We start from the raw sequence: 19,012 nt of genomic DNA on the forward strand, positions 1-19,012 counted from the left end.
AGTAATTTATAGTGTCATAGTAATTTACAAACTCAAGTCTTTGACTGTGACTAACGGCTCTGTAGTTTAGCTATAGGCTGAGTTTTTTGTGGTTGAACAGAGTTCAGTATATACAGTGCAGTAATCTTGCATCAAGCAGAAAGACAAGCTAATGGCACAGTTGTTTTAATATGCATTTGTCAGGCAGATAAACCTTTTTTCCAGTCAAGTGGCAAACACCAATGACTGTGATGAAAACCCATAAATTCACCCAAAATTAGGACCGCTACCAAGCACCCCTAGTGACCGCCTGAAGCAAGTAAGCAGGTTAGATATCTAACTTGAAGCTTCTTTAATGACAGCAGGCAGTTCAACAAGGAAAAAGGGATTTTAATGGCACACAAGTCGGTCAGACCCTAGCCAAACAGGCAAACTATTGTATATATATATATATATATATATATATATATATATATATATATATATATATATATATATATATAATTGCTGCTGTGACTTTGATCCGTCCTAAATTTAGGCAGGATTTAAACTAATGCAAATTAGACAAATGAAATTGAGCACACACTGAGCACAAGATTAACTACTATCCCATTCACAGGCAAGTGAACACACACACACACATTATAATATTGCACATATTGGCCCATTTAAGTCCCTCTGGTAAGAGGTCATTTGTTTTGGAATTAGCAGACATGACACAAATCCATTCAATTCTCCACCCAGGAGTTTTGTTATTTATTTATATATTATATATACATATATATATATTTTTTTTTTCTTAAACTAATCATGCTACACTTTTAACAAGCTCTTCTTTTTTATAAACCCTTTGAAATATTGCACTGTATACTTCGTTGAAGCAACAGGTTTAACTCGAGAAGATTAGTTTTCATTTTCATTCTAGAATCGGTACAAATCTAGCACTAAACAAATAATTGAACTGTTCTAAGTTGTTTCCTGTTAGATTTATTTTGTTAAAACTGTTTTTGATCCTCTGGGAAAGTCTGTTTCAAAACAGGACCCTAACTTCAAAAGATGCTGGACAGGCAGTACTGGAGACTGAATTCTTCTCAAATTATACAAACACCAGAGGCAGCCAGCAGTGGCAATGTGAGCTATCCTGCATCGCCATATAAGAAGCCTGACCTATAGGAGGCAGTTTAATCACCATCCTCCTCCAATCTGATGAAAATGCTGAACAACACCACCCTGCCCTGAGCCTGAGAAGTACGCATTGCAGTATTCCTATAAGTGTGAACATAGTCCCACAACATACACAAATCCAAGGACGAAACTAGAGACTGGATATTCAAAAACAGCTTATTAGGAAATGTAATTGCGGGTTTCACAAAACAAAGTATATACAAAAGTTTCTGCGAAAGGCTGGTGGCATAGCTGTTCGAAAAAGGATTGTGTCAGAGACTCCAGCTCACCCTATACCCTCATCAAATACTCCTCAATGGCAATGAAGCTGAAGATGGCACCACAATGGCAATGCAGTCTTTCTGTGCTAACGGTCGCCACATGGGCAGCTGCAGTGGTATGAGTGGTATTACATTTTGACACACCAATGGCATCACAAAGGAATAAACAAACAATGCATATGCCAGGTCCATGGTAGACTATCAGTACCTGACAGTATGCTAGTCCATCAGGAACACTATTTAATACTCGTTACAAATCCATTGAGTTGCTATTGCTGGTAAAGATGTGGTCTGCTGTGGTACTGCTAGGGTTTCTTCAGAGTAATACATGGGTATTATATTAGTATCCTAATGATATGTTTCAAACTGTTCCTCATTTCCTCATTTATCCAAGGTGTTTAAACATCTGATTTTGATAGATCTGAATTGGTCTAAATGACATACGATTATTTGTTAGCCCATACCATGACTATTGGCAGAATGGTCCAGGGTTTTTAGTCTGGTAGATTTAAAGAGCATGGGTTTTCAGATACAACTGAAAAATTTTGACAATGAATGTATTTATCTTCTTGCTTAGTCACTTTGTATATACTTTCTTTTTCAGTCATGTAAAACTCAGTATTTTAAAAGCACTCATAGAGCTCCCAAATATGTCTCCACTCTAAGTACAGCTGGTATACCAGAGTGCAACACGCTGCTGCGCGAGGATCTATGAAACACATCACTGAGAAATGCCACATAGAACAAATGTGGTACTTCTTACATCCACCAGGTGTTTCTGGGGGACAGGTTAATGGTTACATTCCAGTGTACCAGCTGTACTTAGAGAGAAGACATGTTTGAGAGCTCTACAGAGGCCACAGAGGCACTGAAACAGGAAATTACATACAAAATGATTCTAAACCAGAACAAGAACACATTATGCTATGCTTCATACCTATACCAAGTTAGTCTTCAAGACAGATCATTTTCTCTTTTATTCAGTTTAGTTGTAAGCTGACTGAAATGATTGGTCTCTCTGTCTAATAACAAAAAGACATTAAAAACAATAACCATTAACAATTCCAAGCATTCAAACACACATTCCATGTATTTCTTAAGATACATTACAACATGTAGACTGTGAATAAGAATTGCCAGTGGCAGTGTTTCAAGCTTTAAAATATAGACGCTGACGTAATGTCTAAAGAGTACATTTTTACGCCACATAATTTTTCATTATATTATACGATTAACATTACTGTAAACAACAAAGAAATAAACCCACCCAACCGTCTCTTCACACCATGGAACAGGGATAGCTTTTAAAGCTATGGTTGTGAAAACTATACTCAGTCAATTTCATTCTGAGGTAAAACTAAAAATGAAGTAGACAAACATTTGGGATAGTGCTCTTCATCAATATTCAGCTGTTTTGCTGTTGTATTTTCATCGCCCCTCTGAAAATTAGCTATAATAATTATTTTAGTGGTTACATTATTTTAGTGGTTACATGGTTACGACTGCCAAGTTACTGTTACAGAATCTACATTATACAGCTGTAAATGTAGTATATAAGTACAGTAATATCTGTATATGTGGTCCCCTGAACTAAGCCAACAAAATATGTAGCCATTTGTTTTAAGAAACCACAAACATCTTGGTGATTGACAGTCAACTACATTTTCACCGTGTCTTTGGGCCCCTATTTAAATACTTTTGTTGTTTTTGTTTTGATGAATTACAGTTCATGAAAGTGTTCTACAGCATTCTAAATGTCATTTCAATAGACAGTTATGGGATGAGGGAGTGAACTGTCGCCAGTTAAGATTCTCACGCAAGCTCAAAGAAAGATACAAAAATAAACTGAAAGCAAGATTGAGAATGATCAGAAAAAAACAAAATGTCAGAAAACAATTACAATTTGACATTGCTTACTGTTTTATTCTTCAAACCATTGGTTAAAGCTTTTTGAATAGGGATCTTTATCATCTGCTTTCACAGATCCTGAATACCACTAATCTTGGACATCCTTACTGAGGTAACATTAGTTTGTCTGAGATTAGTGCTCATCAAGGTCTGTGCAACCAGCCGTATTTCACAGGCACACAGCCTTCAATAGATTTGATTGATAGATAAATAAATAAATAAATACATGCTTTTTTTAACAATCCCTTAAGAATGCTAGTTATAAAAACCTCAGCACACGCTTAGCTTAAGAGCCCTGTATGAAAGTTGAGCATGCTGCTTTGTACTGCAAATGAACTGCTTTGTGAGTAACAGATGGGAACTAATTAACACAGCATTGTGGAGAAGCATCGTTCTGCTTCGCTACGCCTCACCAGGAATTACTTATTGATGGCGGAAGTGCAATGAGAAGGGAGCGTTTCTCTTCTGGGTAATTATTAGAAGCTAATAAAACCCTTTGGTTTCCAATGACCTTTGTGCTTCTCCAGTCAGCCAATCATGTTTTTGAGCTGAAATGTGGATTTGAAATGAAAATCCCTTCCCCACCATCCCCTGACGACCTTCTTCTAATCAAAAATACAATAACATATGTGGAATTGAATTAGGGATCAGGATCGCTGTAGAGTTGCCATGCAATAGTTCTATGGGATGAGCTATTGGTAGAACGGTGCCGCAGTGGTAACATTTTCACATATTAACATACAGTACCACTGGCGTCACAGAGGTATCAATAAGCAATACCAGTAATCTATAACAGTACTATGGTACCATTGTGTTATCATGGTGGATGCAAAGAGGTTAAATATATATAAACATACCCCAGGTGACTAACCATGGACAAATATCTTACAGAAGTAAGATTCTAGGTACAAGGAGTTATATTTTTGTATATTTTATAAATCATTTATAAAGGACCCTTAAGATAAAGTGTGATTTTTTTTCTCTTTGAACTTTCAGAGATGTCCCAACCCCCTCTTTCCACCCCAAAAAAAGGTAAACAACATTGTTACGGGTCAGAGGTTAAAGGCTGGGGAGAGGGCACTAGCAGGAGCAGTTCTGCTGCAGGGGCGGAGGGTTGTCGGTCAGCCGGGTGTTCTTGGCTCCGCTGACCATCGAAGGGTCCGTGTCCACGCTCTCGGACATCTTCACACAGATGATGTCCACCAGCCTCTCGAAGACCTGCTTCACATTGATGTTCTCTCTGGCACTGGCCTCGAAATACTCAAACCCTGGGGAGAAGAACGGAGACAGGGGTGGTTTATAGAGAAAGTGTTGCATAGGGTGCTGTGAGATACAAGCTAATATCCATCCTAAGAAGAGCTACATTCCCGCTAGCCGCTCACCAAGTCACCATAAGCAAAGCGTTTTCCCTTGTGGCTTGACTACTTTTCAGCGTTCACCACGGTGGCAAAGGCTTTGAAAATGAAGATTACAAGCACGATCACTTTCCACGTTTTGGTAGTTGAGTCACTACAGACTGTTTAGTTTGTCCAGTGAAAGCCCTTCAGCTTGTTCAAGTGAAATGTATGCCACAAACGTTGTGTTTGGAGGGAGGACAGAGGTTCTAATTAAAAACAGTCAGCGGACGGCTTTGCTAGTAAAAAAAAAAAATATATATATATATATATATATATATATATATATATATATATATATATATATATATATATATATATATATTTTTTTTTTTTTTTTTTTTACATATTAAAACATGGCATCGAAACAGAAAAATTCTAAACATGTTTTAAAAAAAAATAAATTATACAGACAAATTATCAGAATCATGTTCCGAAAGATGCAGCCCAAGGAATACCAGTCATCCATGTACACACAACTAAAATATGACCGTGATACTAGTCACAGGGAGGTGCAGCAGTCATGGTTTAGAACATTTTCACAGACGGCAAGCCAGAAACATGCAGCTTCCAGATCACAGCTAAGTTTTTTTTAAATTTTTGTTGTTGTTTGCTATCTCTTTAAAATGTGTTAAAATATATTTTGGAAATAGCAAGAGAGTAGATTTGAAAGAGGAACAGTTTAATAAAAAAATAAATAAACACATTTATTACTTTAAAAAGAAGGATTCGTCTCACTATGATTTATTGAGTTTTAATGTCATAATCGGTGCAATATTACTGTCAGTAGTCCCAAGTGAAAGAACACGGTTTTTACCTTGTGAAACAGTATGTTTAATTTGTTTACAGTATTGTTAAGGCTTAAGTTTTTCCAGTGTGGCTGAAAAATGTTAAGTTGCTTTGGCCACAGCGGCTAATGAAATGAAAGTCTTAGAGGGAACGTAGACGAGTCTAAGTGGCTGCTCACAAGTGACTTTGCCAAGAGTGAGTGCACTGTGAAAATCAGCTGGTATCTTTGTTTTTATATCATAAAATAACTACAATACAAACCATCTACTACTGGCCGTATCACTTGAATAATACCAGTTAAGTTCCTCGAATGTGGCTAAAGCTGAGAGTTTTGTTCTGCTTGCATTTATAGTTTTCATGATGAAATGAAAACTGATGGTGATGAGGTAAAAGTTCAACACACACACACACACACACACACATATACTGGCACAGGTAATATAAATAAAGTTATAGCTGCTTTGCTTGCAATCCTGGTCTAATGTACCGTAACTCTTCATATGAGAATGATAAATGGAGATAACTGGTGAAATGTATTTTACTGCACTTCAATGAAAAAGTAGAACTCTACAAAAACTAACTTTTACTAACCACCATGAAAAAAAACTCTGTCAAGTAGTTCAGTTTCAAAATAACCCCATCTTGACCCTCCCCGCCCCCTTCAATGATCAAAATATGAAAGGATCAAACTGGGGTCATCCACTCCAGGACTTTTACCGCCTTGTACACACAATCGCTCACATAATACTATAAGTACACATTTAAACTATATGAAGCACTACACCTTTGACAAACAGTACGTTTCACAGTGAAGCACAATCAATTGACTATAGATTTGCACAGGGACAGGATTGTTTTTAATCAGGTTTTCATCTTTTGAACAAGATGAAAACCCACAAAGACAGCCACAAAAGCTCATTAGCCACCCCACCTTTCTTACATTATTATCTGCATCGAGAAAGGGTTGGAAAATATCTTTACGATACCATAATAGTATTACACTGAGGAAACCCCAGCAAAACCAAGAGCAGACCACATTACCAGAAATGGTAACACAATGGATATTTAAACAAATGTGTTCCCGTGTCCTTATAAGACAACACACCAATATGATAATGAATGGGATTATCTGTGTATATCTTAGCAATACCACAGGTAAGTCAAAATATGAAATTATTTTCTCAGTGCTGTTCTACCAACAGCTCATATCACAGTAACTGCTATTATGTTACAATTGCCCAAAGGTACATAACCATTTCAGTGCTAATATAGTGACAATGTTAGCATTGGGGGGGGGGGGGGGGCTCTTCTGTCTCAGACACACTCTGAACTCAGCAAGTTCTCTAGTCTGAGTAACACTGAGGCTGGGATATTGGTACTGATATTATATCCATTGCACAAGAAGATACATACAATTGTGAATATTTTTCACAATTAAAGGCAAGGTTGGAAAAAACCTCTGAACTGATCAGTTCAACAAATGATGCTGGTACAAGGATTGGACTGGATTGAATAAGAGTCACAAGTTAAGTGAGCACCACTGTGTTAGGGGAAAGAGATTCTGAAATACTTGACTTAGAGAGAAGTACTTCAGTGGTAAGCTGGACAAGACCGGGTTCAAAACATAAGAAGGTTGCTGCTTGTCTGGACTAGTGCAGTGTCTGTGTGTGTTTCTTTCCTAATAAAATGCATCATCAGTCAGTCAACTCATTAGGCTGAAAGCTCGCCTGTCTCCAGTGCTGTCATAGCAACCTGTCAGATGAAAGTCTCCAGCCTGCTTGCTTTAGTGCAGCCTGTCAAGCTGACAAGCTGACAAGCTGGTGGAGGCAGGGGAACACTGATGCTGGATCAATGTAAGGAGAAAAAAGATGTGCAGAAAATTCAGATAACAGTCCAGCTACACTATATAAACCCTGTTCTTTTTAAGAATAAAATTACAAAACAATACAGGCAGTTAAGCCTAGTGGTTGGAGTTGAGAGACTGGGAAGCAGTATGACATAATGGTTTGAGATGATGGACTGGGAGGCAGTGTGAGATACCAGTTAGAACTGAGGGACTGGGAGGCAGTGGGGTCTAGTAGTTAGAGCCGAGAGGCTGGGAAGCAGTGGGGTCTAGTAGAGTAGTTACTGAGAGGCTGGGAAGCAGTGGGGTCTAGTAGAGTAGTTAGAGCTGAGAGACTGGGAAGCAGTGGGGTCTAGTAGAGTAGTTAGAGCTGAGAGGCTGGGAAGCAGTGGGGTCTAGTAGAGCAGTTAGAGCTGAGAGACTGGGAAGCAGTGGGGTCTAGTAGAGTAGTTAGAGCTGAGAGGCTGGGAAGCAGTGGGGTCTAGTAGAGTAGTTAGAGCTGAGAGACTGGGAAGCAGTGGGGTCTAGTAGAGTAGTTAGAACTGAGAGACTGGAAAGCAGTGCGGTCTAGTAGAGTAGTTAGAGCTGAGAGGCTGGGAAGCAGTGGGGTCTAGTAGAGTAGTTAGAGCTGAGAGACTGGGAAGCAGTGTGGGTTAGTGGTTGGAGAGGAGGGACTAGGAGGCAGTGTGGTCTAGTGGTTGGAGTGGAGGGACTAGGAGGCAGTGTAGTGTGGTCTACTGGTTAGAGTGGAGGGACTGGGAAGCAGTGTGGGTTAGTAATTAGAGTGGAGGGACTGGGAAGCAGTGTGGTCTAGTGATTAGAGCAGAGCTACTGGGAAGCAGTGTGGGTTAGTGAATAGAGGGAAGGTACTGGGAGGCAGTGTGGTCTAGTGGTTCGAGTGGAGGGACTGGGAAGCAGTGTGGGTTAGTGGTCAGAGTGGAGGGACTGGGAGGCAGTGTGGGTTAGTGGTTAGAGTGGAGGGACTGGGAAGCAGTGTGGGTTAGTGGTCAGAGTGGAGGGACTGGGAGGCAGTGTGGGTTAATGGTTACAGTGGATGGACTAGGAAGCAGTGTGGGTTAGTGGTTGGAGAGGAGGGACTGGGAGGCAGTGTGATCTAGTGATTGGAAAGGAGGGACTGGGAGGCAGTGTGGCCTAATAGTAAAACCAGTTGACAGGGAGGTAGTGTGGGCTAGTACTGAATATGACCAGTGTGGTCAAGTTATTGGAAATGACGGAGCAGGTTAGTGTGTCCTGGGGGTTAGAGCTGAGGGATGGTAGACAGTCGGGCCTAGTGGCTAGAGATGAGTGATTGGAAGCCAATTAAAGAATACTTAGTTAGTTTACAACAGCTACTAAGGTAAGTTCAAGCAGATTTTTTTTTTTTAAATTTAGTCATCGCAAAGTTTTTACCCCGGTTTTCTCTGGTTTCTCAAGATAACCTAAACACGGCACTGCCAACAATGTACCATTAGTTAGGGGTACAGTATTCAGATTAACAGTAACTGAGGTTTGTGTTGACTATATTATCAGTTTGTTTGTTTGTTTAGACTAGCAAACTTCACCAACCCACATAGCCATTTTAATAGATTTAAATTTGAAGTGCTCTGTTTGTTTAGTCTTTCAAACAATCAAATTTTTTGTCATAGTGGTGCTCATAAGTATACATTAAGTGTTAGGTCACTCCAGGGTTCTATAGTTGTCAGCTGTCAAACACCATTGACTTTCAACATGTTATTTGATAGGTTGGTTTCCGAGGTTGGCTACATAAAACATGTTTAACAACAGCACTTGAAATGATACAGTGCTTTAATCTGAGCTGTGTGAATCTTGATTTTACATTCTGTAAAGAACAGACCAAAAAAAAAACTGGGACCATCTTTCACGGTGCCAGGTTGATAATGTTTAGAACCGTCACCCTTGGAAACGGATCTGCAAGGAAGGACGTTTAGCTGGGTCTCCCACACCACCCCCTCTTCCTCCTCACAATGGACTCACCCAGCTGGTCTGCAAGGCTTCTCCCCTTCTCGGCTGGGACCAGCCTCTCATCTTCCATGTCACACTTGTTTCCCACCAGGATCACCTGTGCGTTGTCCCAGGAGTATGTCTTGATCTGGGTCGCCCTGGGAGAAGCAGGGGAAGAGCACAGCTTAATTAAATATTAACATTATGAGATCATTAAAAGAGTACTAGCAATTTTAGCACTGGTTTTGAAGATCTGCTGATTCCTTGTTTGTATTTTTGAATTAAGAAATGCTGCTGCTGCTCCTAGGTGTCAAATTCCATCCTGTGCTCCACCTCAGTTTCACTCCAATTACCGAGTTGCAGTCAGGCCATCATATATAGGGCAGGATTTTTTCTTTTCACGATAAAAAATTGGCTTATTTCACAGCGCTTCACAGTCTAAAACTAGGTATTTGAAGATACTACATGACTAAACATAATATGTATTAAAAGCGAGGGGGGAGGGGGGGTGGGGGGGATGCATTGTCACATTCATTTTCTCTAGCGTTATTATCCAACATTTAAATGCCTACCACCTTTTAAAGATACTCTGCTTTCACCATCAGTGAATTAGCAAAACAAAATAAAAACGTACTTAAATGTGAAAATAATAACATACAGACTTTGATACTGATGTGGAAATGGTTCTGTAACTAATAGTTTGTATCTGATGCAAACTGCTTCATATTAAGATTAGCTATGATGTTTTACTATTTTTAGTTAACAAAATATTATAAATTCAATGATGAACATTTCAACTAGAAGTCTTTTTCAATGTCCTCAAGTGTAGGGTGCTGTAAGATAGCAGCTGATTGCCACCCCTCTAGAAGTCAGCTTTCTGGAAAGCCCTTCTACCATACAGCGCCCAACATGAAGTACTACTTCCTAGGTCATTTAATCTCAGCAAATGCACTGGTAGTAAACCTTGACTGTAGGGGAAGCTGGTTGTATGTCATGTGATGGGACAATTTACGGTGACTCATTGAGGACATGGACATTTATTTAAATAAAAAAAATTGTCTACCTAATTTATCTCGTGATCTCGACATAACGGTTTGAAAACTCGAGTTCTTTAGATAATTTATCTTGTGATCTCGACATCGACATTTATTTTTTCCCACTGTCCTTAATGAGACACTTTGAATTTTACTGACCAAAAAGTGTACCAACACCTGAAAGTGAGGTTTCACTAGTCACTTAATGACAGAAAAGAAGCCATTAGAGGGGTGGGAACAGTGTCACCTGACCAAGGGAGTGCAAGTATAAAGTAAAGTAGAGTTGTTTACCTGGCGAAGGATGTCACCTTTTAAAATAAAAACACAAGTTTGCAATAATATGTGGTTCTTTCACAACTGCACATTTAAGACCTATGGTGAATGTAAGTGCCCAACAGATATAATTTATGGAATCAATTTACTAGCTGCGACCCATTTAATGCCTATTGTTCAACAAGAGGAAGAACAAGAAGTGTGTCTCCATCTGTACATAAACATAAGAGGAGTGGAATTAGAATAGTTGTTGCAATCCCTTACATTTCTCAGGAAGTTTGGTCATGCATTTGCAGTTTCTTTGAACATATCAATGCTCATTTGGATAAAGTCAACACAATGACTCTCTCTGTATACATGTACAGAAGCACAATTAAATTGCAAATTAAGGTAATTTAAGTCAAATGTAATTCACAGAAAAAATCATTAAGGGAAGTGAACTCAGTGTCGTAACCAACATGCTAAGAGGTTTTAGGTTGCTATTTGCTTGCCCACATTTATAGAAAGGGGTCTTTATATTGGGGTGGGAAGGTTGTACCCTGACCCCACATAAAAAAAAAAATGGATTGCCTGTGTTAACCGAGATCACTACAGTATGATAAAATAAAATTCAGGTCAATATTGCTCTGTGTTAAAATGTTTACACTTCAAAACACAACATATGCCTTTGTCATAGCCTGTCTCCCCCCAATGAATTAATGACTCAAAGTGATTTTAGAAAATGTTTTTACTTTGTTTTAACCCTGTGTCTTTTCTTATATCCGCTGCCCAAACCGAATCAAAATCCAATGTTTTTGCATATGTTTAACTATAATTAGTACAGAATCCGTGCTTCTTATCCAACAATGATGACACATATAAGTGTTAGTGTAATTACATGCATTACAACTTTCACAAATTGAGATCTCTGACTAAAATAGGTAGAAAGATGAGACAGACAGACAGCAGAAGAGAGGAGGTCAGAGAGTTACAATTGATTTATTTAGTGGCTAAGCCCTACTCCAGGTGCAAGAAGTGACTGTGTACAAGAGGGATTATCTGTTGCTGCAATGGTGAACATATTGAACAATAAGTGTATTAAACCAGATTGCTTTCTCAAAACCTACAGCTATGGAGCATGCTGTTACCCTGCTTGAGGGCAGACCAGGCCAGAGCCAGGGCACTACTGAAAGGCAAACGATGGACACCGACTCCACAAGTGACTGAGACAGGGTGGTCCTGTTGTTATAGCTGAGGACTGCTGAGGCACATGACCTTGAGTAGGGAAAGGGAGGCAGTGAGGATTTAAGGTGAAGCGTAACGATTAGACCTGAGGATTGGGAGGCAGTGTGACCTTGTGGATATAGCTGAGATACTGTGAGGCACTGGCCTGGTGGAGAGAGCTAAGGGAATGAAGTGATTGGCTTAGCCCCCCTTGAAGCTTTCTGTCTACTCTGTAATGCTGTAAACTAACAGCCACCCTGCTCTGCCTCCTGGGGCTATGTTATGAATGCCATATGGAAGCTAAAAGGTTTTTTAGCTCAGGGAAACAAAAACAGCAATGTATCAAATCTGTTTGCGTACTGATAGAATTTTACAAGAAACCCGTTAATATTTTCAACATTGGCTTGTGAGGTGACATCCTCACATATGGAAAGGCAATTTTGAACTGGATGGTGTACTGAACAGCTCTCTGCGAGCGCTACTCACCAGTCCTGCACAGCGTTGAAAGACTCTTCGTTGCAGATGTCGTACATTAGAATGAACCCCATAGCGCCCCGGTAGTAGGCAGTGGTGATGGTCCTGTAGCGCTCCTGTCCAGCAGTATCCTATACAACAGAGGGAGAGGAGACACACACATGACTACAAAAACATCAGTGACATAGCTGCAAATACAACAGCTATCATCATCATCACCACCATCTACATCCAACGTATGCATCTGTACAAGTGTGTGACACAGACATACAGCCTCCATATACCCCCAGATTACGATTCTCTCAAGAATGTTTTTTGCAAGTTTCATTAGAATTCACAATTGGACAAGTGGTTATCTTCATGTACTTTATGTAAAACCACAACCTCAACCCCATATATTAAGAATTTTAAAATAATTAATTTACCTTATTATCAGTTACAACATTATCAACATATAGCAACATAAAAACTGGAAGATTTTCATCCAAACAAATACCTTTTTTTGACTAACCAAGTATTAAAAGGATTAGATACTGTGTGAAAGGTCAATAGAGTTGCATTGTTGTAAACTTCCAGTGATTAATTCATTGTAATACTGAAGACCTAACCCTTTGAATTTGCTTGACATACATTTTATATCTCCCATATGCCTGGTTCTGTGTATGACTTCAGTCAGTCCTTTAACAGTGTAATACGCAGTACAAAAAATGCCATGCATAACCTTTTTTTTGTGTTCTGTGTGCTGTCACTTTTACCGTGAAGCAGAAAGCAACAGCGAATGGTGTTAAGAGACAGAAATTAATTGACTGTGTGTCTATTGCTGTGTAAAGCAGAGCGAATCGGTATAAAACACTCTGTACACTGGGAGAAATTAATTTTGTTTGAGGGAAGTGTCATTTCAATTTGACAGGCTTCAATAGCCATAATTCATTCTACCCGCACAAACTGCAGGGCGGGGAACTTATTTAAACATGCATTCATAAAGCTATAACTTTATACATTTTCAACAATTTCATATTTTCCTTATGAAGTGTGGTTAAGATGTTAGTGTTAAATATGAATATATAGTGTCTGTTTTTTACATTCTTCCTTTAGCTGAACCTTCTGAAACACAGACTGTGTTGGTGGTCCAGTTTGTTTACATTCTTCAAAGATTATTTATAGCCAGTGCTACTCCCGCATTCCACACACACACAAACATGCTTGCCATTATCTCATATGTAAGGCAAATAAACACATTCCTGCTACCAGTTACATCAGTAAGAGGTTCTAAATGCTGCTAACCTTTAAACTCTGTTGTAGTGCTGTAAGGAAACGGGATTGCTTATTTACAGTGTCAAAAACTAGGAGACATTATTAGGGATCCTTTCCCCAGAAGACATTCCTAGTGAGACAGGACCAAATAATATACTGTAACTATACTATTAATAGTATATTTTATTGTAATATATATTGTATTGTGATAAACTAAATAAGGCCATAGTTATGTAATGAAATATTAATGTAGCAAATCCAGTATTTTGATTGGTTTGAGAATGATTTAATTAATTGTATAAAAATTTAGTAAAATCATTAATGCTGCATTGGTAAACAGGACTATAATTTTTCAGCCTGTCCTTGTTAATTAAATGGCCTGCTGCCGCTCGCTCTGAAGCAGTTATATTTGGTATCTGCTTTATTCCTACAAAGTGCACCCTGGTTGCCATGGATACCAGTCTTTCCCCGTGGCTGATCAGGAATACATTAGTCAATGGGGCTATTCACATAATAACGTCAGTGGCAATGCTTCATTGCATGATAAAAGGTTATTGCTGTTTATCTTTCTTTAAACAATCATGTCTCAATGCCATACTGTATTTGTTCAAATAACACAACTTTAATATAATATACAACACTATAAACCCACACTGCTCAAATGCTGAATGCTATTATTATACTATTATTATACATTCTGCTTTCCTCATTAGATAAATAACTGAGATTTTCTGAATGTAGTTCAATATCCTGTTGTATGGCTTTTATAACCCTCTGTTGTTGAATCTGATTAGATCTTTATTTACAAGGTTTATTAACTCATGTTTTCTTTCCAACCACAAGGTCTACTTCTGAAAAGGCTCCTAAAAGCAGGCTTTCAAAATGAGCACTAGGGATGTTCAACTGACATTTCATCCCCCTCTGCACCTGTGGCTGTAAAACCCCTTTCACACTGGCTACCCGGGTCACAATCCTGCATAATGTGAAACCACGTATCCGGGTCGCACCAGGGTTAACCCAGGTAGCAGCTACCCACCTTGGGATGTGGGTCGACACGCATTACAAGACAAAATGCATGACGGACATTTGTAAGCCAACGAAATAACAAACACCCACGTCTGCATGAAGGTTGCACTTCCACAAGGAACATTTCTGTTTATTCTGTATAGCCATATTTTGTTGTTTGAGACACACGAGTCAGATTGCAGCAGGGATGAAGAAACAATTGGGCCGACGACATCTGTAACAAGCTGCTTCCGGGGCATTGAGACACGCATTGTGCACTTGCATCTGTCATTCCTGTCAACACTGCTTTATCAAAAGCAGTGTGAAATCGCATAGCCGACCCGGGTAGGTTCCGACCCGAGTAGAGCATGTGAGTATGAAAGGGGCTTTAGTAACTGAAAAATCTCCACCCCAAACCAGTTACAGAAGTGACAGAAAGTACAGATACGCACCCCTAGTGGTCATTTTTCAAATTACCTACCTTAACTAATTAATTCAGCTTAATGGGAGTGTTTTCAGAAAGAGAGGACATGTTGTTTTATTCACAGCTACATAGAAACTGGTGAGGTGGAAGTAAATGTACCGGTGACTGGATTAAAACAAGTTTGGTGACATCAATATGGTGACTAGTAGGAGAAAACTTTGTGCTGCGGCAGCAGGCAAGGCTGTAACAGACTGGCTGTTGTCGGAAAGAAAGACATGTTTTAGAATGACAGATGCAAAAATACACATGCGATGCCAGTCACATTGCACATAGCAACTAGCAATTCCCAGCAGTGTGGCCCCGAGCTTCCGACTCTAATCTTTACTTCAGGGTTTTTCTTGCTCTTCACAAATCTATCACACAGTTATCTCCATCGGGCTTTACATCCTCTCCAGTCCTTTTCTGTTTTTTTTAAGTAATACACACCAACGTTGTTACTGTTATTATTTGGGTATCTCTATGTTATTTAACTAAGTGCGGGGTTATATAAAAGTGTTTTTTTTTTTTTTTATGTATTTCTTATTAAGCTAAGCCATACTCTTTTTTTATGACTTAATTGCTATGACATTAAACGCCAAGGTTAGACAATAAAAAATAGTAATCTTTACAAACTCCATCAAATTAAACTCAAATGTTTTGCTTTTGGATTTGACTACTAAAATGGAAGGGAAAAGATCATAATTGAATGGGATTCAGTAGGACTTCTATTATTTTCTAGTATGGTTGATCAATATGGTGACTAGTAGGAGAAAACTTTGTGCTGCGGCAGCAGGCAAGGCTGTAACAGACTGGCTGTTGTCGGAAAGAAAGACATGTTTTAGAATGACAGATGCAAAAATACACATGCGATGCCAGTCACATTGCACATAGCAACTAGCAATTCCCAGCAGTGTGGCCCCGAGCTTCCGACTCTAATCTTTACTTCAGGGTTTTTCTTGCTCTTCACAAATCTATCACACAGTTATCTCCATCGGGCTTTACATCCTCTCCAGTCCTTTTCTGTTTTTTTTAAGTAATACACACCAACGTTGTTACTGTTATTATTTGGGTATCTCTATGTTATTTAACTAAGTGCGGGGTTATATAAAAGTGTTTTTTTTTTTTTTTATGTATTTCTTATTAAGCTAAGCCATACTCTTTTTTTATGACTTAATTGCTATGACATTAAACGCCAAGGTTAGACAATAAAAAATAGTAATCTTTACAAACTCCATCAAATTAAACTCAAATGTTTTGCTTTTGGATTTGACTACTAAAATGGAAGGGAAAAGATCATAATTGAATGGGATTCAGTAGGACTTCTATTATTTTTCATTTCATAAATGGATTTGCTGTCCAAGTTGACTAAAATGTTTAGTTTGGTCTCCCCGTACTCCATATTGACAGTCTCCATGGTGGCGTTCATGTTGTTTTGGTGAATCTCACCAGCTTTCTAGCCCGGTGAGTCTAGCAGCTCATCAGTGAGTTTAACAGCAGTTCAGGGAGTGTCACCTGTTGACTTTTAACAACAGTTTGGTGACCACAGAGTGTCACCAGGTGAGCAAACGGTGAATAGAACAACGCGCCCAGAGCCTGTGGTTGCATTTTGTTTCTGGAATAGTTTCTGGTTTCAGTAAGAGGAAAAGATTACTGATGTGGTAGCAGGTAGCTGTACACATTTTCTAGTGCTTCAGTTGGCAACTTATTTAAAAGTGAAGCTCAGAATCCCATTTCCATACCTCTCGTTACAACATCCACACAAGTCCCTTACCATTTTTCTCATGTTCAATCCAGTTTATCCTGCCACCACAACATACATTCACTTCCTGTGTAGCAGAGAATTTAGCCCCCTTGAGCCTAACACTCATAGTCTAGTCCTGGGTTCAGACGAGGTCCAAATACCAGCTGCTCAGGAAGTAACATAATGTAAAGCGTGGTGGCAGGATTGAGTCCCTTCAGAAAAGACAAAGTGTCTTGAACCAATTGCAAAACAGAAGTTGTGCTAGAGAGCGTTTTGCAATGTTTATCATATTTTATTTATTTTTTTACCATGCTACATTATGCTTTGACAATGGTGCACTGCAGTAAATGTTTCTATGGACTATCAGTGCTGCCACACCTTTTCCTTATTGAAAAGGAGAGGCTGGGCGTGTTTGCATAGGACAATGTGTTTGAACAGGACACACTCATTACCTACTCACTGAAATAGGTGCTCTTTTAAAGCAAAGCAGGTGGAGGTACATTGGAACAGGTATTCCAGTTTACTACTTATCTGAGACGTCACGGCAACCGGTTTTTAAGGTTCTATCACTTAGACCTCTTCCATTTCTGAGTGTCAATTTTAGTTTTACCCCTTTGAAAAATGATACTGGTAAACAAATATAAAATAGACAAATCATTAAAAACATTATTAAAATGTTTATGTTGTACAATTGTAATCTTATTAAACTTGCAAGAATCACTATATAGTATTGTTCTGGCTCATATCTTGCTAGTAGTACAGCATTAACATTCTTTTATTCCTGTCCACAAATTTTCCATTGCTTCAAAATATACCATATCACTTTAATTTAACACTTCAAAATACATTAACTTAATGAGACCACTGAGACGTTGGGATGCAACACAGTGCAATAAGCTTGACAACATGCGAACCCAAACTGTGTAGCCAAACTGTTTTGCATATTCTTTACACATTACATTTAAATATCATATGTAATTCATATGTTTTCAATGCATAAAACACCTCGTACACAGCTTATCTGGAGCACTGATGTTATCATACTGTCTTTCTATTAATTCTGTTATTTGTTACAAAGGCTGCGGAGCGGCATTTGACGTGGGGGGCCATATATTTTCTCCATATTGTAGCGTGCACAAAGGCAGCAGCAGGGCTGGTAAGTGACGTAATCAAACACGAAGATATGAGGCGCCCTTCAGGAAGAACATCATTGATTGTATCCACAACTATTTGGAAATGCCGCCGCATTTGTTTTGTTTGCACATCAATTGATTTGGTCATGCATGTACTGGTTTGCTGGCATATGTATTGGTCATGTATTGGTTTGCTTTTGTATTTATTGGTTTGCTGACTCATCTATTGGTTTGCTGGAGCATACACTGGTTTGAAATTAAAAGCAGGCATGATTTGGACATCCCCTGGCCCTGCACTTATAAGCACAATTTAATGAAATCATTTTTTTTCCTCAATAGAATTCAATGTAATATTATTTTTCTCGGAAATTCATAGAAAGTATCAGGGATCTTTACTTCTCAGGTATGTATAAAATGACCACCCAGAGGGAGCACATAAATGGATCTCCTCTTAAGGACCCTAACATTTTCTTATGTTTTGCTTTAGCAGCAGAAAAAAGTTACATATTTAATTTTCATTTGGGAAGATATTACTAGATAAGGCTAACATAAACAATGGGATCCCACATTTCATATCTGAGAGAGTTAAATGACATGTGAAGAAATGTGTGACTATTGTTTAGAGTTAGATAGGTGTATTCCTGGTGGTACTGTGCAATCTCTGGACTTGGCACAATTAGAAGTTACACTGAGACACCTAGAGTCATAAACATATCAATTTATCGATAATTGCTTTGCTGAGTGATTCAAACTCCAAACATAATTACTGTAAACCGTCTACTAAACTCAATGTATATTGAAATTAATTCCCTTGTGGAAAGCTTTTCTGAACAGATTTATTGCTTCAATCAAGAATTGGAGAGTTCTGATTGTTCACACTTTTTTTCAAATGTCATCAGAGCTGGGGAGGTTGGTTGACCAAGGTACAGAATATAGTTACTGTATCTATTTCTGTTTAGACATAAGACTTAATCTGTATTATGTATTGTACCATTAATTTAAATTGTTTAGTTTAGAAAAAAAAAAAAAAAAAGTTAATATTACTTTGAATTCTGTTGAGAAAAAAAAATCATGCCTGCTTTTAATTTCAAACCAACAGTAAACCAATAGAT

At 38.6% G+C, this 19,012-nt stretch overlaps 1 protein-coding gene across 1 annotated transcript in view; it reads right to left on the reverse strand.

The window, feature by feature from the left end:
• Positions 1-520: 520 nt before the first annotated feature.
• LOC121327309 (ras-related protein Rab-3B-like) overlaps positions 521-19,012 on the reverse strand; it is a 34,017-nt gene continuing 15,525 nt past the window's right edge. Inside the window, exons 3-5 of the mRNA XM_041271259.1 lie at positions 12,317-12,435; positions 9,354-9,478; positions 521-4,600 (exon numbers count right to left, since the gene is read on the reverse strand). Of these exons, the coding sequence (XP_041127193.1) occupies positions 4,413-4,600; positions 9,354-9,478; positions 12,317-12,435 (432 nt within the window). The 3' untranslated portion in view covers positions 521-4,412. The remainder of the gene's footprint in view (positions 4,601-9,353; positions 9,479-12,316; positions 12,436-19,012) is intronic.

The sequence above is a fragment of the Polyodon spathula genome, chromosome 14, assembly GCF_017654505.1.
Source record: "Polyodon spathula isolate WHYD16114869_AA chromosome 14, ASM1765450v1, whole genome shotgun sequence".
NCBI lineage: Eukaryota > Metazoa > Chordata > Actinopteri > Acipenseriformes > Polyodontidae > Polyodon > Polyodon spathula.